The 23,188-nt window shown below is 56.9% G+C and overlaps 1 protein-coding gene across 1 annotated transcript in view; it reads left to right on the plus strand.

Annotated features, from left to right (window-relative positions):
* Nucleotides 1-23,188, plus strand: part of INPP5A (inositol polyphosphate-5-phosphatase A) — a 219,139-nt gene that overhangs the window by 34,771 nt on the left and 161,180 nt on the right. Inside the window, exon 2 of the mRNA XM_082054376.1 lies at nt 15,042-15,083. Coding sequence (XP_081910502.1) covers nt 15,042-15,083 — 42 coding nt within the window. The remainder of the gene's footprint in view (nt 1-15,041; nt 15,084-23,188) is intronic.

Raw genomic sequence — 23,188 nt, forward strand, 5'->3', positions numbered from 1 at the left:
GGAGCCGCTGCCCCAGCTGTAACTGCAGCACGTAAGCCGCTTCCTGGAGGGTCCCGTGAATGCGCGAAGGAAGAGGGTTTGGCTCCTCTCAATGGCTCCTGAACACCCGCGGTGTCAGTGATGATGTGCGCAGGGCAGCTGGTGCTGCCTGCCTTGGGATGGGGTGGTTTGGTTCGGTCAGTTAGGTGTTGTTTTCCCCATCCTTCCTGTGCAAAGCAAACCCCAGAGCTTTGCTCGTGCAGCAGCGGACCCAGTTGTGGCACACAGCAGCAGAAGAGGCTGCTCCGGTTTCACCTGTCGGGAGAAGGCTCCTTGAGTCCCTTCACCTGAGCAAGGAACGAGACCACACCGAATTCTGGGCAGCTGGTGTTCTCTGGAGCCGGTGCCAGGTCGTGCGTCGCTTGCAGGTTCAGCGCTCGCCAGGTGCCCCGAGCAGCCTGCTCTGGTTTTGGCAGAGGCTGTTTTTCCCGCTGCTGGCCCCGGCGCGGCACGAGGGCCGAGCTCTGCAGCGAGGCTGCCGTGCCGCACCGCGTGTGCCGCGCCGCGTTCTGCGGAGCTCGGGGCTCCGTGCTGCCCGTGTGTCTGCAGTCTCAGCGGGGCCGAGTCCAGCCTGGGCGTCTCTGGGAAGCGTCACAGCTCTGCTCTCGTCCGGGGTCCCGTGGGCTCCCACGCGGGCCGCCCGCTGCCAGCCCGCCTGCCGTGGGTGCTCCGGGCGCTCCGCTCGCGCCGGGGCCTGCACGTGTGTGCGACGTGTCTGATCTTCTGAGGCTGCAGAGTTTGCCCCGGTGGTCCTGGGTTCCCCATCCAGGGCACGAGATGCTTCATGTCGACGCGTTGGGCAGCGTGTTCACGGGGCCTTGCTGGCCGAGGGGTCACCCCCGGGAGAACGCGGGCCCGTCTAAACCTGGGGTGCCGGGCCCCCTCCCAGCGGTGCCAGAGCAGCTCTGAATGGAGCCGCGAGTGACCCGTGGGGATTATTGCGCCACTGATCAAACATGCACTGATTACAGAAACATGCGCAGTGCTAGGAAGAAAAAAATACTGAAAAGCCATTGTCCAGATCAAATTGAAATGAATTTCTCAGTATGTCCCTTGGTGCCTTATTTCTGAAATAGGATGTAAACAACTTTCACATGGTCTCTGCTATCAAAGGCTTGTGTTAGGTCACTACATATTTCTTTATTAGTGTGCTGAACTGCATTTTGGCAACCCCCATGCTTCACTTGGCAGCAAATTGACAGCCGTGCTTAGGGCTGTGGTATTTTTGCATGCAAGATCCTCCGATTTAATGGGGTGTGCTGGAGCCGCCTCGCTGACAGCCTGCGCGCCGCTGCTGTGTTTTCCTGGAGCCGGTTCTGCGGGGGCTCTGGGAAAGCCTCGGACTTTATCCCGGGCAGGACAGTGCCCAGTTGAAAGGCGTTCAGCTCGTAAATGTGGTTATCTTCTCCAGGAAGGAGCGTTTATTGCTCAGAGTAGCTGATACACATCGCCGTACGCCAGTGCGTACAGCTGATGGACTTTAGCCCCTGAGCTTTGGTTCATGGAAGTTCTTGTCTACAAAAGTGAGCATTTACATAGCATTAATGGTTTTTTTCCACAGAACGCATTCTACCTTATTAATTGAAGACAGTATTTTATACTGGCCTCCTGCTCTGCAGTTACTCCCCAGCTGTTCAGCTCAGCAGGTGTCACGGATCCATAGGTGTGGTTGTGTAGGTGAAATACATCCATACATATGTACATACAGCGCGGCTCACCGTGGCGCTGCACCAGCGCTCCTGTCTGGGGTGCGGAGGGTGCTGGAGCCCCTGGCGTCGCGGTCTCGCGGTGCGGCGCTGCGGGAAGGGCGCGCGGCGCTGCGGGAAGGGCGCACGGCGGGAAGGCGCTGCGGGAAGGCGCGCGGCGCTGCGGGAAGGCACGCGGCGTGGCGGGAAGGCTGCGGGAAGGCTGCGGGAAGGCTGCGGGAAGGCGCGCGGCGCTGCGGGAAGGCGCGCCGCCGGCACGGCAGCCGTGCTCTAACGCACCGGGGTGCACTGGGCGCCCCGACATCCCGCCTGCAGGGAGGAGCTGTTTCGATCGTTGGCTTTAGTGCCTGCTGTCGCTGTGCGTTTGTTGCCTCATGGGAGCTCTGCAGCTGAGACGTGCTGAGTGTTACCGTGTCCCTGTCATAACTGGGACACGGGAAGATTGCGGTGCTGCGGCAGCTCTACAGCCCTGCGCACACCTCGCTGTGGCTTGGCCCAGAGAGCCAAGTTCTGTATCAGGCTCTTGTTGGCGGCTGACAGGGGTTTCTTTGACTGGTTCACGTGGAATTTCTCTTGCTTTCCTTGCTGGGGAGTCTGCGCTTGTCTGGCAGCGCTGACGAGCGGCTCGGTGTCCCGCGGAGCCGCTGCGCGGGGTCCCTGCCCGCGGGCACGGAGGGGCCGGGGGGCAGCCCGGGGCCTGGGCACGCAGCTCTGCGAAAGGGCTGAAGCTGGGACTGGCTAATGTTTGCATACCACGTACACTAAAAACAAACAAAAACCACCCCCACACACAAAAACCCACCACAAACAAACCAACCCCGGTTGCTTTAAATAACAAGTCATCATCCCCATATTCAACCTAGGGGAAGGTTCTAAAGATCTAATTTAAAACAGAGAGAGAAACCCCACAAATACACAAGCTAGAGCATGGTAGTGATTGTGAATATTGGCGGAGGTTTATTTTATCTATCCGCGTGCAAGAACGAGTTAATTTTATTTACACTGCTTTTCAGCATACACTCTGTTTTCCCCATGCCATTCCAAAATCGGGATACAGAGTAACTGAGAACTTGAGGGTATTAATGTGGTTAATCGCTGCTGTTTGCTAACAATTACAGTTTGTGTGATGTTGTAAATACCGGGTGTTGGATTAACTCCTGTTGTTAATACTCTTAACACGCTGGTTATTCAAGTATCTAGAGCCTTTAATCTGTCAATAAGATGCTGGTAATAGAAGTCAAATTTGAAATACATTGGGAGGTGGCTCGTGTCGGGATAGTTGAGGTTCGTGGGTTCTTTCCTCCGGCCTCGGCCGTTCATGCAGGTGACTGTTTCTGGAGGTTGTGTCCTGTGCTGCCGTCCGCTGGGTTGATCCCGCACGAGGATGTGGGCAGGTCGCGCCTGCTCTGCTCTGGGCAGCCCTGCCCGCCCGCCCGAACCGGCGCCGTGTGCCCCCGCACAAGCGCCCGTGTCACAGCCGCGGACTGGGCTGCTTCACCGCGTCTGGGTGCGCGTTACACCGGCCTGAACCCCCCCTCTTGCCACCACGTACGCTTCTTGTTTTCTGCACAGGCAATTCTGCGAGTCTTGTTGCTCCGTCTGAGTGTAACATAACCCTTCAGAAAATGACCTGTTATTTAACTCTACTAAAAATAGCTATGGAAGAATGTGTATCTTCAATTAATTATAGCGTAGGAATTACATAATTGAAAGCTGAGCTTTGTTAGTGTTGAGAGAAGGCTTTGTCTTCTGTTCTCTGACACTGGATTAACTAAGAAAGCAATAGAGTTGAGACAGATGTTAACGTGTTTGGATTAGATATGTGTATATGTAAATACACACAGATGTATATTTACTTAACTGTGTATGTTTGTGCTCGTATACGTATACATGTACCTTTCGTAAGCCTACTGCTTTACTAGGTTTTCATTCATGTGTATATATGAACAGCATGGCATTATGAAGGAAAAGGGGAAATGTTTGCTTTTCCTTTTTATTTGTTTGTTTGCAGCCCGTTATTAGAGTGACTCCATCACCGCTTCCTGTTTAAGACGTTGTTTGATACAGATGATGTTGGCTGAGGAAAAAGGGCACCTTTGTGGATGGTGCTGGCTTACAGGTTACTGAGCAACTTATTTGGTGTAAAAATAGCGTTCTATCCACGACCAGAGCTGCCCGTTGCTGATGAGCAGCGTCGGTCGGTGCGTACCCGCACACACAGGCCAGGGCAGCGTGCGGGGTCTGCGGCGGCGCTGGGATCCCGCTCGGGCTCTGATGAGCAGCGTCGGTCGGTGCGTACCCGCACACACAGGCCAGGGCAGCGTGCGGGGTCTGCGGCGGCGCTGGGATCCCGCTCGGGCTCTGATGAGCAGCGTCGGTCGGTGCGTACCCGCACACACAGGCCAGGGCAGCGTGCGGGGTCTGCGGCGGCGCTGGGATCCCGCTCGGGCTCTGATGAGCAGCGTCGGTCGGTGCGTACCCGCACACACAGGCCAGGGCAGCGTGCGGGGTCTGCGGCGGCGCTGGGATCCCGCTCGGGCTCTTCTTGGCGCCGGCGATGCGTTCTGCAGGTGTTTGGCAGGCAGCGCCGTTAATGGGCTGTGAAAGCCCGTAAGAAAGTATTAGCTGTGTAAATCCCGCAGGAAGTTCAGCGCTGACGACGAAAGCTTTAAGCACTTTTTCATGTGAAGTGTGTTTTCCAGATGTTTGAAATGAGTTGCTGAGCCTGAGTCTTGCTAAGTAATAGCACATACAACTCATGGGCATCTCTCTTATTTGAAGAGTGTGGATGGCACCGATGGTTGGCACGGGCTGTGCGGAGCAGAGCTGGCCGAGGGCTGTCCGACTGCCCTGAGCGGTACTTGGCGTTGCTCGAGCGCTGCGTTGCTGTGACATACCCTGAGCGGTACTTGGCGTTGCTCGAGCGCTGCGTTGCTGTGACATACCCTGAGGGGTACTTGGCGTTTCTCGAGCGCTGCGTTGCTGTGACGTACACTGAGCGGTACTTGGCGTTGCTCGAGCGCTGCGTTGCTGTGACATACCCTGAGCGGTACTTGGCGTTGCTCGAGCGCTGTGTTGCTGTGACATACCCTGAGCGGTACTTGGCGTTGCTCGAGCGCTGCGTTGCTGTGACATACCCTGAGCGGTACTTGGCGTTGCTCGAGCGCTGCGTTGCTGTGACATACCCTGTGCGGTACTTGGCGTTGCTCGAGCGCTGCGTTGCTGTGACATACCCTGAGCGGTACTTGGCGTTGCTCGAGCGCTGCGTTGCTGTGACGTACCCTGTGCGGTACCTGGCGTTGCTCGAGCGCTGCGTTGCTGTGACGTACCCTGTGCGGTACCTGGCGTTGCTCGAGCGCTGCGTTGCTGTGACATACCCTGTGCAGTACTTGGTCTTTCTCGAGCGCTGCGTTGCTGTGACATACCCTGTGCGGTACTTGGTCTTTCTCAAGCGCTGCGTTGCTGTGACATACCCTGAGTGTGGTTTTCATCTTGGGCTTGGGAGTTACAGACATTGGGTTACAAACTTCTGTACTGTATGTGATTCATAAACTTTTTCCTGAGATTTAATTGTTCGTATGAATGATAGATTGCATTTAGTCACTGTCCTTGAATCATCCTTTATTAAATGCAGACTTTGTTCATACTGAATTAGGTGACCAATTTCAAGTTTGTTATGTAAACTTATTTTTTTCCATTGGTAATGAGTCTTTTTTTCTCTTTGAATGGTATTCCTGGCTGGACTCCTTGTTCCCATGTGCCCGATATCCCGAATATGGACACGCAGACCTGAGACAGCGGCTCCCGGGGCAGGAGGAGGAAGCCCAGTCCTGTTCGGGGTGCTCCCCGTGCTGCCCTGCGCAGGGAGCTGCGCGTCCCTCCTGGCCCCGTCCCCTCCATCGACGCTGCCGAGCGCGGGCGGCTGTGCCCGCCCGGCCACCGCGGCTCACCGTGCCCGCCCGGCCACCGCGGCTCACCGTGCGCCGCACCACGCGGCATCGGCAGGGCGGGACCCGCTGGGCTGCACCGGGACGTGGAGCGTGGCTGCGCCGAGCGGCCCCGCGTTCGGTGCTGCTCACACAGGGACCTGCGTGCAGCACCGCGGCAAGATGCGCTCTGTCAGGTTGGAGGAGTTTTCGAACAGGCTCCGTTCTTGTCAGGCTGGGTTGGGCGAGGAGCTGACGTGCCGTAACTCGGTCGCTTGGTCCCCCCGTAAAGCACAAGGGCACTGGCTACTGTGCTCTGCACATCCCAGCCTCCAAAATAAACTCAGTGTGGGGATGCTTTTGCTAAGAGATGTTTTTCTTTAATAAAAAGTGTTTGTTGTTTGAATTCATCTTTTGATTTTACTCCCCTGTGTCCAGAATGACCTGGAGCTCATGTCAGTGTCTTGACTGTTCAGAAGCCAGAAGTTTGACGAAGTGTTTTGTGAGCAGCACAGTTGGTTTTAGTGGAGCAAGCTGCAGGTTTTAGTGGAGCAAGAAGTCTGCTGCTCGTTGCAAGTTTTTATTTTGCTTTTTTAAGCATCAGCATGGTATCGGCCTCGTCTGCCAAAGCTGCTGAAGAGCTGGAACTGGTTTTGGCTGCTGCTCGTGAGGTGTCCGCTCCGAGCCTTGCCTTTGTGGGATCTGATTGATTGGTTGGTTGGTTTGGGGGTCCTCTCATAACTTGCTACGTGGGTTTCAAGGTCAGGGAGGTCCTGAAGGTTTGGAAGGTCTTGTCCAGACTGGAGTCCTGCCAGCACGTGTCACCATTACTTTTTTAGGAGTTGAAGGTGGCTCTTTCCCCTTTCCTGTCCTCTGTCATTAGAGGTGACACTAATTCTGGACTCATTATCAGCTGTAATACATACATATGTCTTCACCTCCAGCTCCTTTAAGAGGCAGGGACTTGGTCATTGCTCCATCACTTGCAGTTCCGTTACATCCTTCCTAATGTTTCCCTGAGATGAGGCCGGACAGTTGATGTGCTCTAAGAGGTCGGCCCTTGCTGCTCCTGCGTGAGCCGTGTTTCCCGTGTCCCTGGCTGTGAAGGTCTCTCGCGGCGTCTCTCGCAGCCTGGCGCGCGTGGTTTCTCTTGTGTCCGGAGGCGCTGTGGCCTCACGCGTACAGGGCAGTTTGCAGACGGCTGCATTTGGAACAGCCTGCACAGCAGGTAGATGCTTAGTATTTTTCTTTCGGCTTCTGATGTTTTTGGTGGGAAGCCCAGACTTGTGGTCCTGCTGCTTGTGCTGGAGACGAGCTGTGGGCGTTTGTCCCTGGGTTCTCTGGAGCAGCTTTGCCTGGAGCAGCGTGTTTTCTGCATTACTCCGCAGGAAGCCGTAAGTGCTTCGGTTTCTTTTTGTACTCCCACCATGTATTGTGTCTTGATTTAGACGCGCTCACAGGAAGGGACATCAGCAGAGACAGTAAACAGAGGGGTCCGCTGCGTTTCTAGCGGGCGCTCAGCTGCCAGCGGTGCCGCTCGGGTTGGACAGAAGGGACCGAGATGGTCATTTAAGTGCCCCTTGGAGAGGCCGCTGCACCAGGGACCTCGGTCCTTAAACGCCACCCCAGCCCTGCTGCGGCTCTGGTGCCAGCGTGGCTCCGTCCTGTGTCCGTCGGTCTGTCCCGGTGCTGTACTGCTGTCCCTGCAGAGACTTCAGCCCTTCCCCGTGGGGCACCAGACGGCCCCAACGCCTTCTCCCCTTGGTGCCTGCTCTCTGCGTTGTGTCCGTGTCCTGCTGTGCTGGCAGGGACATCCAGTGTCCCCAGAACGGGAGGGTGGGCAGCAGCGCCGTCCCCGCTGCTCCTGTCCCCCGACGCTGCGTTGCGCCCCGAGCGTGACCTCCTGCCTCTGCTGCTTCAGTTCTTTGGTTCTGCACCTTGCACGCCGCTGCTTTTCTCAGCCCAGGACTAAAGCTGCCCTAAGCTTTACAGTCAGAGACTTGTGTCCAAACCCCCATTTTTTCCAGCTGTGTTAATTGGTCCAATTGTATTGTTCTGTTACTTCTCCCGTGCCTCTGTTTGGTGGCCTCTGTCCCTCCGTCGGGTGCGAGGGCAGCAGGATGGGGCTCTCCTCTCGTTCTGCTGCCCTGGGGAAAGCCGGGCGCTTTCAGAACATGCACACCAGTGATGCTGCGTTTGCATTTGGAAGCTGTCTGTGCAAATGTATGTAATAAGAACACGGCATGTAAGTAAACGTTCAGATTTTGAAGAATCTGCGGTTTTCCTTAGACTCACAAGCGATTCTTGTTTTGCTGTTTGATCCTGGTTGGTTTGTCTACATTGACTTTGGAGTCTGCTAAACCAGTAACGTGGATGTGATGTGCAGGGTATCATCGTTTTGTTTGTCAGCTGTGAATGCAGAGTTGGTACAAAGGGCCACAATACCAGTTCCCGTCTCACATGGGTTTTCATTAGCGTTGTCTCTATAGTTTGATATCTAGAGCATAAAAAACAGGTTAATTTAAGGTAAGAAAATATTTAAATCCAATAGATCTTTAAATATAAATGTCCAGAAGCTGCCAGTAAACTTTTAAAGATACTGTAGGAGATCAAAAATCTTGATGTAAAATCTTAATATAAATAATGCCAGCAAAATAGCTGTAAGGGCTTTTGGGCCTGAGAGCAGTTTTTTTGTAAGTCTGCTAACTCTGGTCAAACAGAACTTGCTGAAAGGTTGGGTTTTCATTAGATAAGCAGAAAGCCAAGTACAGAAAATGCAGGGGAAATGAGCCTGTTTCGCGCTTTTCCCTGGGTGCGGTGTCGATCAAGGGGCAGAGGAGGCGCTGGGACGCTGCCCGGGATGCTCCTCAGAGATGTGGCTGGAGCAGGGCCGGGGCGTCGCGGGCGCCGGGGACCCTGCTCGTCGCGGGCGCCGGGGACCCTGCTCCGCGCGGGCGCCCGGGACTGTTGGCCTTGGGCGTTTAGGAGTCGGGGCGGCTGCGCCGCTGTTCCCGTCGCTGTGCAGAGCCCAGGCTGCCGGGTTCTCCGCTGCCTGCAGAGCGAGTCAAGAATCGTGTCTTTTGGCTTAAAAAATGAGCCTATTCTTAACTAAAAATAAGCTTTACAAAATAGAACCTGCTTTCTATAATTCATCCGTTTTCTTCCATTTCCCTCTGAATGGAACGAAAAAGAACTTTTTCAGGCTGTTAATTTGGTTTCATTTAGTTAGCTTTCCTTTTCCTTTTGAATGAAAGGCTTCCTGCCCTGTCTAAATATATTTTCTTTCTGCGTTTTTGTGAAGACTTGTTCCCTGTCTGTGTTTCTGCAGCGGGCTGAAAGCTTGCTTTTGGCTGTCGGGTGTAATTTTGTAGGAGATGGAAGCACTGGGGAGAAGAGAGACTACTTGTATGTTCATTTTGAAAAGCCGCTTGTTTTCGGGATGTTACCAACTCATGTGGTGTCCGTGTGTTCGCAAGCTCACTGGCCAATGCAGCAATCAGTGTGACATAAATAGACTTCACATGGAAACTGGGCATGAGAAGTGGCGGTTTTAGTGGGATCTGGCATTCCAGGAAAAGGTCAAAATAGCTTTTAACTGGAGGGCGTGGCGGCTCGTGGCACGCGGGGCCGGCGCGGCGGCTCGTGGCACGCGGGGCCGGCGCGGCGGCTCGTGGCACGCGGGGCCGGCGCGGCCCTGCAGCGCGGCCGCGGGTCTGTCCGCGGCTCTGCTTGGGGGCGCCCAGGAGCACGGAGCCTGGTGCTCAGCAGGGACGCTCCGCTGAGAGGGTGCTCAGGCCTTCCCGTGGCATCGTTCTTGCCTTTCCCGGTGACACCCAGCCCGGAGAGGGGCGAGCGATGCAGGGTGGTGCAGGGCTGGAGGTGGCGGGTAAAGCCGGGTTGGGATGAGTGAAGGGGGAGAAATCAGTTCATCGGTGAATGGGTATAAAAGGATTCAGCACTGAAGGGGATGAGGAAAAGATTAATTTCAGTTACATTACAAAAAGAATGAAAAGCTTAATGAAGGACAGTGTGCGGAGAGAAAGGATGGGAAGAAGGCCAAAGGCTCTGTAAGACGTGACATATAACATGCCTATTTTTAGACAGAACAATAAGAGGAAGATAAATTATCTTTGCACTTGATTGTTACCTCCAGTCCTTCACAACTGCAAATCATTCCATGTATACGGAGGTGGCCGGGGCGGAGTTTGCGGCAGAGGGCTGGAGTACAGAGTGGTGCCGCGGGTGGTAGAGCGGGCAGAGGGGCCGCGGTGGTGCCGGCGGGGCCGCGGCAGGAGGGCGCGGGGTCCCCGTGCGGCCGGTGAGCGACGCCCGGCCCGAGCAGGTCCCGCGGCCCAGCAGAGTGGTCCTGGTGCCGCCCCTCGACCTTCTCTCCCAAAATCAGCCACCGAGGGACTCAACCCGTGTCGTCCGGTGCTGTTTCCCCTGCTCCGATTCTGTCACCGCTTCTCCAAACCTTCCTGTGTTCCGTGGCATTGCAGAAGGAATTCACCTGCAGGCGTGAGAGCTTTATTCTGCAGCTGGCCATGGTGTTTCATTGGGCTCCTGCCTCCTGCTCCCGCGCGTTTCAGAGAATCTCCGCTGTGCGCTGTGATGGTCAGTCCTGCCTGCATTGATGGTTCCTGCCTGCGCTGGTGCACCGAGCAGCCCTTTGCAGACCCGCCTGCTCCGGGCCTGGCCCGCGGTGCCGGGTGTGCCGTGCAGACCGTGGTGGCTCCGTGTCTCCTGCCCCCCCGCGCAGCCGACGCGTGGGGGGCGCGAGCTGGGCACCCAGGGCGGCGCCGAGCCTCGAGCCCCCAGCGCGCCCGCTGCGCAGCTCCGCAGTTCTGGTGTGCTGCTCGGGCCAGGAGAACGGAAGGAGGAAATCGGGAGGGTCCTGCAGCTTTTGGTGACTTCCTTCTTCTCCTTGGACCGGGCCTGGTTGTGGAATGATTTCCATAAATGCCTTCCCCCGAGCCTGTGCTGTGCTGTCAGTGTAAGGGGGTGCAGCGGGCGGAGCTGGACAGCTCGGTGTGCCTCTGCTCCACGACCTGAATTCGCGTTGCCCCTCTCTGTTTAAATGCCGGCCTGTGCCAGCAGATCTCAAACACGGCGAGTGCCAGGAGGGCTCGCATTGGCAGGGCTGGGAGTGAGTGCTGAGGACCAGGGGCTGGGTGCGGGGTGTCCAGCCTGGCGGTGGGACCGTGTCGTTTCTTCCTGAGCTGAAGCGCACGGCAGCTCCGGGACAGGCGCCACGGGCTCCAGGTGCTGACTGTGGGGTTAGCAGTAAGAAGAAAACCTGGTTTTAAACACAAATGAACGAAAACCTAAACTCCAAAGCACTGTTGCTCCACGCGAATCTGTTTTCAGTCTGTCTCTGCTTTTTCACACATACATCCCTGGAACAGTTCGGTCTCAAGGCCGGGCTGAGCAACTTGATCCAGTTGAAGATGTCCCTGCTCGTGGCAGGGGTCGGACTGGTTGAGCTTTGCAGGTCACTTCTATCCCAAACTGTTCTAGGATTCTGTGATACTGTAATAGCTGAATGTGGCAACAGCAGTGCTATTAGCAGCTTTTATTTTAATCATCGCTTGTGGCTGACTTCTGCTTATGGTCAAAACACGTTCCTGGTGTGCTTTCAAAATGTAGCTGCTGTAGATTGGTTTCGTGTAGGTTTGAGATCTTGAATTTTCTAGGGAGCTCTGGGTTTTCTGTATGCGTTTGTATCTCCTCCAGTGGGAGGTATGGATCAATACAGTGGTGCTCCCCACGTGTGATATCTGTCATCCAACAATCTCCAAGCTGCGATGAAGACAAGTAAATAGCATTGTCCATCTTGTCCCAGGCTGGGCAGCAGAGGTAGGACACGCAAGCGCGTTGTTGGTTTTCTGCTGTCACTGGTCTTGTGGGGCCACCGGACCCAGAAAGGGCCAGTGAACCCCGGTACATCTCCAAGAGCGGTGGTGGCGGAGCTGCTGCCAGGAGCTGGAGCCGCCTGGTTGTGTGCTCCGTTGTGTGCCTGGTTGCGTGCCCCTGCGGCTGGCGCCTCCTGCTGCAGGGAGCCCGCGGCAGAGGGCGCTGTGCCGGCGCCCGGGTGCAGCGGGGCTGCAGCCAGCGGTGTCGGGGCAGCGGAGCCGCTGGGCGCGGGACGCGGAGCCCGGCAGCGCCGTGGCCCGTCTCGGGTGCAGCCGCTGCTCCTCCGCGGTGGCAGACGTGGCCTTTGGGCTGTGCTGGGGGGACCTGGCAGAGCGGAAGAGCTGGGTGACGGCAGAAGGACAGGCACGGCGTGGTGGGGGTCTGCACGGGTGGCTCTCAGAGCCATTGCTGTCCCTGCTCGGGATTTAGTTTGGCAATTTTTTCAATATTTGATCTGATTTCTTGAAAACAATCTCAGCTGGCATATGGTAGGTAGGTGTGGAGCTGACTTGTCAGCTTCCCTCTGATGTACCGGGTTGGTTTTGTGTTTAATCCTGCAATGTTTTCATTTAGTTATGTAGCGGTGGGGGAACTTCTACCACTTGCAGTAGTATTTAAAAACAAAAGTAAGGTTGTGCTTTATTTTCTCCCCTGGGATTCCTCAAGTATGAATAACTTGCTTTAAATATTGTTGGTTGGTAGCAGTTTTTTCTCCCTTGGAAAGCCGTAGCCAATGTGAACGGTTGCTGCTCATCACAGGTTGGACTAGATGACTGTTTTGAACGTTCCTTCCAACCCAGACTGTTGTGTGGTTCAGATTCTGGATCAGCGTGAGTAGCCGCGCCATCGCTGTTCGCAGCCTTGTGCGGGGCCTGGCGCTCCGAGCGCGCCCAAGGGGCCGCCCCTGCCCGCGCCGCCCCTGCCCGCGCCGCCCCTGCCCGCGCCGCCCCTGCCCGCGCCGCCCCTGCCCGCGCCGCCCCTGCCCGCGCCGCCCCTGCCCGCGCCGCCCCTGCCCGCGCCGCCCCTGCCCGCGCCGCCCCTGCCCGCGCCGCCCCTGCCCGCGCCGCCCCTGCCCGCGCCGCCCCGCCCGCGCCGCCCCGCCCACACCGCCCTGCCCGCGCCGCCCCTGCCCGCGCCGGGCGCAGCGCTGTCCCGCGGCACCGTCCCCCGGCGGTGTCACCGCCGCTGGCTGAACAGCGGCTGAACTGGCCTTTGCTTGTCTGCAGTGCGTTTACAAACATGACAAAGTACTGTTCATTTGGGATTAATTTTAAAACTAAAAGAGGTCACCAGGATATCTTGCGACTGGCATAAAGAATAGAGTAGTGAGGCGTGTGGGGGTTGGTTTGTTTGTTAGCGTGAAAACTGCTGGTTACCTACTGAGTAAGGCCATGCTTTGCTTGGAAGATAAATGGGAGTGATGCTGAAGTCTGCTTGTGGCCCAGCGCAGGACCTGCTTATCTGCCTTTCATAACTACCTGAAAATTCTAATTAGAAATCTCATCATCCTCAAGATCTTGCCTTATTCATGGTTTGAATCTGACCTTTTGGTTTATACCATACACAAATGATATCTAAAGCATGTTCCCTGTTCCGATCTGTTTTGTAGAGTGATTAAAAAGCAAAATCAGTAAATCCCGTGCTGTCTGACGCTGCTCAGGAGTCAGCTTGAAATCCCAGCAGCTCCTGGCTTGCTTGTTTCCTTGTTGCTGCTCTTACAGGAGCAGCAGCCCTCGCTGTCCGGGGGCTGTCCCGTCCGGGCCAGAGCGAGCAGCGAGAGCGAAGTTGCTCCTGAAGCAGTTAACGTGTTTGGAGGGGCTGTTCTATTGCATCACTGGTTATTTGTGTCTGCAGTTTCCTTGTTCTGGCCGGAGTGACGCTGGGCAGGGAAGGGCCGGCGGGGGAGGGATGTTCAGTTCTGGCTTTATTAATCTAGGCTGTCCCTGGGCTGGGGCCAAGGCTCGTCCGCTGGGCTCGGGCTCGGGGCTCCGCTCGTGTCCCTCCCCAGAGCGCCGGCTGCCATAGGGAGTGCTGAAATTCATGGCCAGGGAAAACAACCATTCACCTTCTGACCAGTAGCGTCTGAATACCAGAACTGTCAGGAACAAGGGATCAACAAAGGGGAGGTGACATAGCAAGGGACAAATGTGGTGCTTTTTTTCCCCTCAGCCTTCAAAAAGCTTTTGTAGCGTTGACAGGTCTACAGAACTGGATGGCTTTTAGAGACATCCAGCCAAAAAAAACCCAACTAAAACCCAAAATATTTTTGATTACTTACAAATCTTTATAGGCACCTGTGGGCAAATGTTCCTGCACAAGCGGTTGGTGTGGTCAGTGAGTTCGCAGCTGTGCTCGGCTGTCACACAGCGCCGCTGGGGCGGGACAGGCGTCCCACGGGGCCGTGACCCGGGACGGTGCTCGGGGGCCTGCGCCTGGCGCACTGTGCTCGGCTCCTCCCGCGACACTGTACGTCCTGCTCTTTCTGGGAGACAAAAGCCAGATTTGGGGTTTTATTCCCCACTGCGATGCAAAAATCATCCGGAAGTCTTGTTGTTGAAGATAAAACTCGGCAAATGTTTCTCTTGTAGCTGTGCATTTACCGTGTGAAAACTGGCCGTCTGCCTCCACAGCCCTGGCCGGGTGGGCTCTGCTTCTGACAGGGCAGAACCTGGTACTCAGATAGATTTGCTGCTGCGGTTCTTGTAACTCCTGTAGCATCTGGAAAGGGCTCCCGGCAATGGCGGGAGCTCGAGCGCCAGAGCAAGGACCGGGCTGGCGATGGTGGGAGCTCGAGCGCCAGAGCAGGGGACCTGGGCTGGCGATGGCGGGAGCTCGAGCGCCAGAGCGGGGGGGCCGGGCTGGCGATGGCGGGAGCTCGAGCGCCAGAGCAGGGGACCCGGGCTGGCGATGGCGGGAGCTCGAGCACCAGAGCAAGGACCGGGCTGGCGATGGCGGGAGCTCGAGCGCCAGAGCAAGGACCGGGCTGGCGATGGCGGGAGCTCGAGCGCCAGAGCGGGGGGGCCGGGCTGGCGATGGCGGGAGCTCGAGCGCCAGAGCGGGGGGGCCGGGCTGGCGATGGCGGGAGCTCGAGCACCAGAGCGGGGGCTGGGCTGGCGATGGCGGGAGCTCGAGCGCCAGAGCGGGGGGCCCGGGCTGGCGATGGCGGGAGCTCGAGCGCCGGAGCAGGGACGGCGACAACCACATGTTTCAAGTCTGTGGATTTAATTGCTTGATAATCTTGTACGTGTGCAAACGTTGTGAGGTTGTGCACACAGTGTACCCTGGTGCACATCTGAGAAGAGGGGACGCGAACAAAACGGAGAGGGCTGTCCGTGGGAGCTCACTAGATGGGGGAGAAACTCACCTGAATGCACTGAGGAAAGCAATAAGTATTGGGATATTATTTTAAAAATACATTACTCTTATACTTAATTGTTTTTTTTATTTTGTTTTTCAGCCTGAAAACTTACAGAAGAATTGGCTTCGGGAATTTTATCAGGTAAGGTAGAACTTACTTTCTTGTGGAGTTTGTGCAGCTTGCTTATAGGCTTAATTAGTAATGCCAAGATCGTTTACTTTGCGAAGCTGAAGTCACTAACGAGCCCTAAAGCAGGTTTCCTTCTGGGTTTCTGGGCGATGATGATAAAAACTCAGTGTCTAAACACACTTTGTGCTCACTGACAATCCTTTGCCTAAAAAAGGTTTCACGTTTTATAAAAATGACTTTTATTTTGGCATAAAATGGTCTTTTAGGCCTCCTGAGTAAGAAATATACTTGAATAATTAAAAAATCTGTCAGAAAGTCCAGTTTACATTTACATAGCAATGTAGTGATTTCTGGTGTTGGTTTGCAGTAGATCAGCCCTGCTGTCCGCTCTTTGCTGAAGATTCTCGTGTTCAGGCAATGTGAAATAGCGAAGCTGAGCCCGTGTGCACCATGTGTTGTGACCTGCGGCTGTGGGTGGGCTTTCCTGTTAGCTTGTGGTGGCTCGGTGGTTTGTGTGTTAGATGCCGTGCTGCTGCTGCAGCAGGGAGCCGGGCAGCGGCGTGGCCCTGCGGCGCGTGGCCCTGCGTTGCGCCCCCGTGGCCCTGCCGCGCGTGGCCCGTCTCACCGGCAGCTCTGCCGTGTCTGCCAGAGCTGACAGACTGAAATTGGCTGGGTTTCATGTCTTCTATACAAAAATGGTTAACGCAGCAATATTCTGCATTCAAGTTTTTGAAGCTAAGCTATATACAGAAAAAAAGAGCCATATTTACTTTCTGCTTTTTTGCAAGAAAGATGTCCCATAGCTCTGTGCATGGGCAGGTGGCCGGTGCAGCCCGTGCCCCATTGCAGCGATGCAGCACGCTGCAGTTCGCTTCCTCAGGAATGGAGATGCAATAACTAGCGTTATGTTCCTCACTGCCTGTCAACTTCACAAAAGATTCATCTGTTTATTTTTCTTCTTCCGTGTTGATTGATTATTGCTCTATCATAGAACCCCCGGTCGGAAGGGACCAGAGGGATCACCTGCTCCCACCTTCCGTGGCAAAGCCGGCCTGGACAGGCTGGCCCAGCACCCCGGCCGCTGAGTCTGAAAACGTGCAGGCTTCCTCAGCTCGGTCCGATTTAAACCCTCTTCACCAGAGACTTCTGAGAGGAAAACACAAAGTGCATTTAAATTGGTATAACTTGGTTGGTTTGTGTTGTTGGTGTGTTGTGAGGTTTTGTTGTTGCTGTTGTGGGTTGGTTTGGTTTTTAGGATCACCGTATATTTTTGCACATCCCGTTACTGATTTGTGCGTTTTTATCAGGGACCCCCTGCAGCTGTTCGGTTGGTGACTGAAGGGGGTGAGCACCAGGGAACGCCTGCGGATAGCGTGTGGAGAACGGGCCGAGAGGGGACGGGACGGGGCTGCGGGCGTGTCCGCGAACGGCGCGTGTGCGGCCCCGGAGCAGCGCGTGTGGCTGGGCACAGCCCGGCCCCCCCGCAGCGTGCTGCCCGGGCCGCCCCCCCCCGCCCCGCAGCGTGCTGCCCGGGCCGCCCCCCCCCGCCCCGCAGCGTGCTGCCCGGGCCGCCCCCCCCCCGCCCCGCAGCGTGCTGCCCGGGCCGCCCCCCCCCCCGCCCCGCAGCGTGCTGCCCGGGCCGCCCCCCCCCCGCCCCGCAGCGTGCTGCCCGGGCCGCCCCCCCCCCGCCCCGCAGCGTGCTGCCCGGGCCGCCCCCCCCCCGCCCCGCAGCGTGCTGCTCCGGCCGCCCCCCCAACCCCCCCCCGCCGCGGCTCTGCCCCGGCCGCCCCGCAGCCGCACCCCGGGCCCTGCTCACCATGCAGCAGCACAGCGGCGGGCAGGGGCTCCCCGCTCCCCACCGCAGCCAGCGCGGCCCCGTGCGGCCCCGAACCCTTTCCCGCCGCAGCCGGGGCGGGCCGGCCGGTCGCACCGTGTCCAGCGCCGGAGCGGTGGCACGGAGCCGCACGGTGGCTCCTGGGGGAGAGCGGCAGCTTGCACCGAGTGTCGTGTCATAGTGGGCTGCATAGCAACCCAGCGTGTGTGCGGCCTCCCGGCTGGTTGGTTTGAACGCCGTGTGCTCTGCTGAGCAGCCCTGCAGACCGGGGTTCACCAGAGGTGCTGGAAAATGACTCTTGATACTTCTTCGTAAACTCGAAACCCAGATAAACCGCAGACCGCAATTTTTTTCCGTTGTTCTGAGGAATTCGATTTGCATATGTAGCTGTGTCAATACCGTTTGCGTAACTCTGAGGGTGAAGTCCTTTCGTAAGCAAAATAACCTTCACAAAAAAGGATGTGCAATTACACGTCTAAGTTTAGAATGGTTTTAGAAATGGAAGCCCTAGTGAAAGCCTTTGAATTGATGTCACAGAACATATCAATGAAGGAGCGTTTGGGGGCTTGTTTTTAAGTTCCAGAAAATTAAGATAAGGGATCTTAATTGCCGTGCTTGGTAAATACAAGTTGCTTCATACATGTTTTATCATTGATTATACGCTGTATTCATTTCCGAGAATGTGGTAGCATACGGAGGACTAAAATAACATTCAAATGTCGCATGCTGAAATTTTTAAACTTCTGCCATTGATCTACAAATATCCTACATTATTAACATGAAAAAGCTGGAAGACGTACGCTGTTAAATTAAACAGTTTGTCCAAGAAGTGAAAAGGGCAAAGATACCCTAACTAAACTTCAGGCTGTGTTAACGGTGGCTCGCGGTGTAGCAGCCTGTCCCCTTACGGCGGCTGTTGGGAGGAGAGCGAGGACATGGTGACAACAGTGGTTTGGGGCGTTTCGTGTGCGATGGGGAGGAGTTTAGTGCACAGTGAGAAACTGGAGGGTCTGGTGCCGCAGACATTATGGCACGTGGAGTGTTCACAGAACACGCAAAAGGAATTGTGTGAGGTGCTCGGTACCCAGGCCCACGGCCCTCGGGTCAGGTTGGGGGGGAACAAGAAGCTTCAAGAGCATCCGAGCTGTTTGCAAGGGAGGCCGCAGGGGCACACAAAAGGACTTCTGTTGGTTTAGTTATTTGCTTGGGGTGTTTTCCCCCTCTCCTTCCCCACCCCTTGGGCTTCGTTCAGCTGCACTGGGAGCTTTTGGGGTGGGAGGAGTTGAGGAGATGGAGCTCTTGAAAGTCTTCACTAGTTTTAGTAAATACCTTTTTTTGTCGCATTCAAGGCAAATGGTCATTTTGGATGAAAGCAGAGGGTTTTTTTCCCTAATGCATTTTCCATGTTGCTTAATGTGTTTGAGAGTATTTAGAGCCTTAATTTCTAGTAACACAGAAGTTAAAAGTTTACCCGAAAGCTAAAGGTCATCTGGTGTTGCTGCATGGAAACTTTTTGTGTTACGGCCGGAGAAGGGGATTGGAGTTGGAATTCTGCAGAATGACCCCGCAGCGCCAGTGACGGGAAGGCGCTCAAAATGCCCGTCGTTCCCCCTGCCGCGCACCTCATCAGGGATTGCTCATCAGTCTCTTCCTGTCGTAGTTCACTGCAGACCATTAAATGCATTAACGCAGGTAGCGTTCGGCAGACGCTGACTGTGCTGCAGTCACGCTGTGGTACAGCAGTGTCCCGGGGTGATGTTCACCTGTGGAACTCAGACGGGTGTTGAGGTCACTGGTGGTGACCCCTTCACGCAGGCCTTTCGTTCTTTAAGCCAGGACTTGGTGCCCCCAGAGCCCGGCTCTTGTTCAGGCTCAGGGAAGCGCGTCTCCGCTCTGTGCCAGAGCCGCAGCCCGGTAGCGCTGGTCCCTGTGCCGCCGGGCGCCCGGCCCCACAGCTGCCCCACAGCTGCCCCACAGCTGCCCCGAGCCCGTCAGGTCCCTCACGGAGACTGCGGGTAATAGAACCGAAGTTTTCTGGATGGGGAGGCTGAGTTTGGGTTCCACAGGCAGCCTCATTTCCCACGTTTCCTGACTGCAGAACACATTCAGGTTTTAGCAGTTCCTCTCTTGTGGCAGAGTGTAATGTCAGATCGTGTAGCGTCAGGTGTTTCATGCCAGCAGAAGAAGAGCCTGTCCCAAGAGCAGGACATTTCAGAATGCTTTAACCAGAAAACAGTGTGGCTGTCAGCGGAGTCCCTTGAGTCATGTCACAAGAGCTGGAAGTGGGATTTGTCAGTTAGTATCAAATATGGTAATACAAGGAGCAGGCTTATCTGGACTGCTGCTGCTTGGCTCTGCACTTATAAAAATATCCACTATTTATTTATTTTTCATCTTCAGACTTACAGAAATTGCAAATACTTTGAATTCTTTAGGGCTGCAAGTACTGAATTGACTTGTACGTATTTCCCAGATCGCAAGGGAACTAAAGCTGGTGTGTTGCTGTCCGATGATCCTGGCTCTGGGAGCTCAAGGCTCCGGCGCCCCCCCGCTGCGCCTGCTCCACCGGCCGCGCGGGGCCGCCCCCCCGCCCCCCCCGGACAGGGCCCTGCTGCAGGGAAGGGGCTTCACCTCACACCTGCCGCCGCTTCGATGTTTGTGCGTAACTCTGCTGAGCGTCTTGCTCAATCGCGTGTATCCCAAAAAAATAACTTCTAATCATGTCTTCCTTTACCTATTTTTGTGTATCCAGCAGCTGAGATAATGCCCAACGTTGTAAAAACATTGTGCTCCCATAGATGCGAATTCAGTGTTTATGTGATCTTGTCTATGATACTGAAGCTCTGGCACCCGTGAGTTTTCAGCTCTCAGGTATTCGTTGCTCATTATTATGTACTGTTTGTTCTCTCCTAACAGCAGAGGACTAGTAAAAGGTAATGAAGCAGAGCCAGTTTGCTCTCAGTTGGAGGGTATTTATTGTATGAGGGGATGTAACTAATATTCAGGTATGTTTCTGTGGCTTAACCTGCAACGAATGCCACTGAGGCCTCACTGCTATTAAGCTGTGCATTTCCTCATTAAAAATGTAATACGTATTTTTTAAGACCTGCTGTGATTCCAGGCTCTGAAGGACTCGAATCTGAACATCAGAGCTGTGTCCCGCATCTCGTTCAGAGCCGCGCAGTGTTCTGTGTTACTGCAGCACAGGGTGGTGGTTCCCCACGGGCAGTGTTTGTGTTACTGCAGCACAGGGTGGTGGTTCCCCACGGGCAGTGTTCTGTGTTACTGCAGCACAGGGTGGTGGTTCCCCACGGGCAGTGTTTGTGTTGCTGCAGCACAGGGTGGTGGTTCCCCACGGGCAGTGTTTGTGTTACTGCAGCACGGGGACGTTGTTCCCAGTGTCCCCTCCACACAAACCCCCCTGTTCGAAGCTCCCGTTGCTCGTCGTTCACAAACATGAGGCAGCTTATGCCTGTGTCCCATTTGGAACCATTGATTTTATTGTTGTCTCACCAGTTTATTAGCTTTATTAGCTGTGTAAGGAGAGGCCTTGAGGAAGCACACAGTTACCACAGTTAGTAACACAACCTGCCAGCGTGTTTTTGCTGCGTTCGCAATAAGCGGTTACTGGATGTGTGGCACTGAAACAGTAAGAGCGGGATATGTTTGCTTTACGACATTAAATAGTTACAACTCCTTTCTGATTATGGTGATTTTGTAGAGCTGCCCAAGCAGATAATACAGGCGTCGGGAGCCGAATGTGACGTGGAGCAGCAACGCGCAGGGCGGGCCGGGGGCAGACGGGCTCCGTGCGCCCGGCCGGGTCCTGCTCCTCTGCGGGAGAGCGGAGAAGATCCGCCAGCCAGCTGTGCTGGACAAGATGCTTAAGATCAGCTTTCTCAGCAAAGCTTTCTCTTAATTGTTTGTAAATCTATAAAATCAACTAGTGATAATGTAAGCTTTTGTAGTTATATCAAATATATGTATCAAAGGAAAAGTAGTGCATGTCCCAGGTATAACTTCCTGGGTTCCAGGTGTGTATCTGTAGCCACTCTTGTTTCCAGTGGCACTTTCCATGGGTGCTGCTCTGGCTGTTCCTCGGGCCTTGCTGACGACGGCCCGTTTTTAAAGCAGGGTTGCTGCGTCAGAGTTGGGCAGAGACCGGCATTAATGAGCTGACCGAAGTGCGCGAAGACCCGCAAGCGCGTGCGTGGGAGGGAGCGTTCACTTTTCCCTGTCTGCAGTCGCATTGCAGCGTAGCTCCGCACGCTGGCAGGGCAGGGGGCCGGCGGGGCAGGGCAGGGGGCCGGCGGGGCAGGGCAGGGGGCCGGCGGGGCAGGGCAGGGGGCCGGCGGGGCAGGCCAGGGCAGGGCGCTGGCGGGGCAGGGCAGGGGGCCGGCGGGGCAGGCCAGGGCAGGGCGCTGGCGGGGCAGGGCAGGGCGCTGGCGGGGCAGGGCAGGGGGCTGGCGGGGCAGGGGGCCGGCGGGGCAGGGCAGGGGGCCGGCGGGGCAGGGCGCTGGCGGGGCAGGCCAGGGCAGGGCGCTGGCGGGGCGGGGCAGGGCGGGGCAGGGCGCTGGCGGGGCAGGGCAGGGCGCTGGCGGGGCAGGGCGCTGGCGGGGCAGGCCAGGGCAGGGCGCTGGCGGGGCGGGGCAGGGCGGGGCAGGGCGCTGGCGGGGCAGGGCGCTGGCGGGGCAGGCCAGGGCAGGGCGCCGGCGGGGCAGGGCAGGGCGCCGGCGGGGCAGGGCAGGGCGCCGGCGGGGCAGGGCAGGGCGCCGGCGGGGCAGGCCAGGGCAGGGCGCCGGCGGGGCAGGGCAGGGCGCCGGCGGGGCAGGGCAGGGCGCCGGCGGGGCAGGGCAGGGCGCCGGCGGGGCAGGGCAGGGGGCTGGCGGGGCAGGGCACTGGCAGGGCAGGGCAGGGCGCTGGTGGAGCAGGGCGCTGGCACCACCCGCTGCGGGGCTGGGGAGGCTGAGGCTCTGCAGAGGAAGTGACTCGTCTGAAATGCTCCGAAACCAGCGGCCGTCAGCTCCTTGCAAGTCTGACGTGGCTCAGATCAGAAACACTGTCAGTTACATGCCGTGGGAGCCCCAGAGCTGCAGGGAGAGGAGCTCACTCATCACTGGGGTGCTGGGAGCCCCAGAGCTGCAGGGAGAGGAGCTCACTCATCACTGGGGTGCTGGGAGCCCCAGAGCTGCAGGGAGAGGAGCTCACTCATCACTGGGGTGCTGGGAGCCCCAGAGCTGCAGGGAGAGGAGCTCACTCATCACCGGGGTGCTGGGAGCCCCAGAGCTGCAGGGAGAGGAGCTCACTCATCACTGGGGTGCTGGGAGCCCCAGAGCTGCAGGGAGAGGAGCTCACTCATCACTGGGGTGCTGGGAGCCCCAGAGCTGCAGGGAGAGGAGCTCACTCATCACCGGGGTGCCTTGAGCCCCAGAGCTGCAGGGAGAGGAGCTCACTCATTACTGGGGTGCTGGGAGCCCCAGAGCTGCAGGGAGAGGAGCTCACTCATCACCGGGGTGCTGGGAGCCCCAGAGCTGCAGGGAGAGGAGCTCACTCATCACTGGGGTGCTGGGAGCCCCAGAGCTGCAGGGAGAGGAGCTCACTCATCACTGGGGTGCTGGAGGCCCCAGAGCTGCAGGGAGAGGAGCTCACTCATCACTGGGGTGCTGGGAGCCCCAGAGCTGCAGGGAGAGGAGCTCACTCATCACCGGGGTGCTGGGAGCCCCAGAGCTGCAGGGAGAGGAGCTCACTCATCACTGGGGTGCTGGGAGCCCCAGAGCTGCAGGGAGAGGAGCTCACTCATCACTGGGGTGCTGGGAGCCCCAGAGCTGCAGGGAGAGGAGCTCACTCATCACCGGGGTGCCTTGAGCCCCAGAGCTGCAGGGAGAGGAGCTCACTCATTACTGGGGTGCTGGGAGCCCCAGAGCTGCAGGGAGAGGAGCTCACTCATCACCGGGGTGCTGGGAGCCCCAGAGCTGCAGGGAGAGGAGCTCACTCATCACTGGGGTGCTGGGAGCCCCAGAGCTGCAGGGAGAGGAGCTCACTCATCACCGGGGTGCTGGGAGCCCCAAGGAGCTCACCCGTCGTTCCGGCGGGCACAGCCGGTGCAGACCAGGCTGTCCTTCCCGAATGGCGCTGGACAAGCGGCCTTTGTGCCGCCGGGGCTGCCCGGTGCCGCGCGGCAGAACTGGCCGCACGTGGCGGTTCCGGTCTCTCCCGTGTCAGGTACCCGTGTGCTTGCCCCGCCGTGTACTTGATTTTTCAGCCTCTTACCATTTTAGAAAAC

The sequence above is a fragment of the Streptopelia decaocto genome (assembly GCF_964273445.1).
Source record: "Streptopelia decaocto genome assembly, chromosome: 5".
Classification (NCBI taxonomy): domain Eukaryota; kingdom Metazoa; phylum Chordata; class Aves; order Columbiformes; family Columbidae; genus Streptopelia; species Streptopelia decaocto.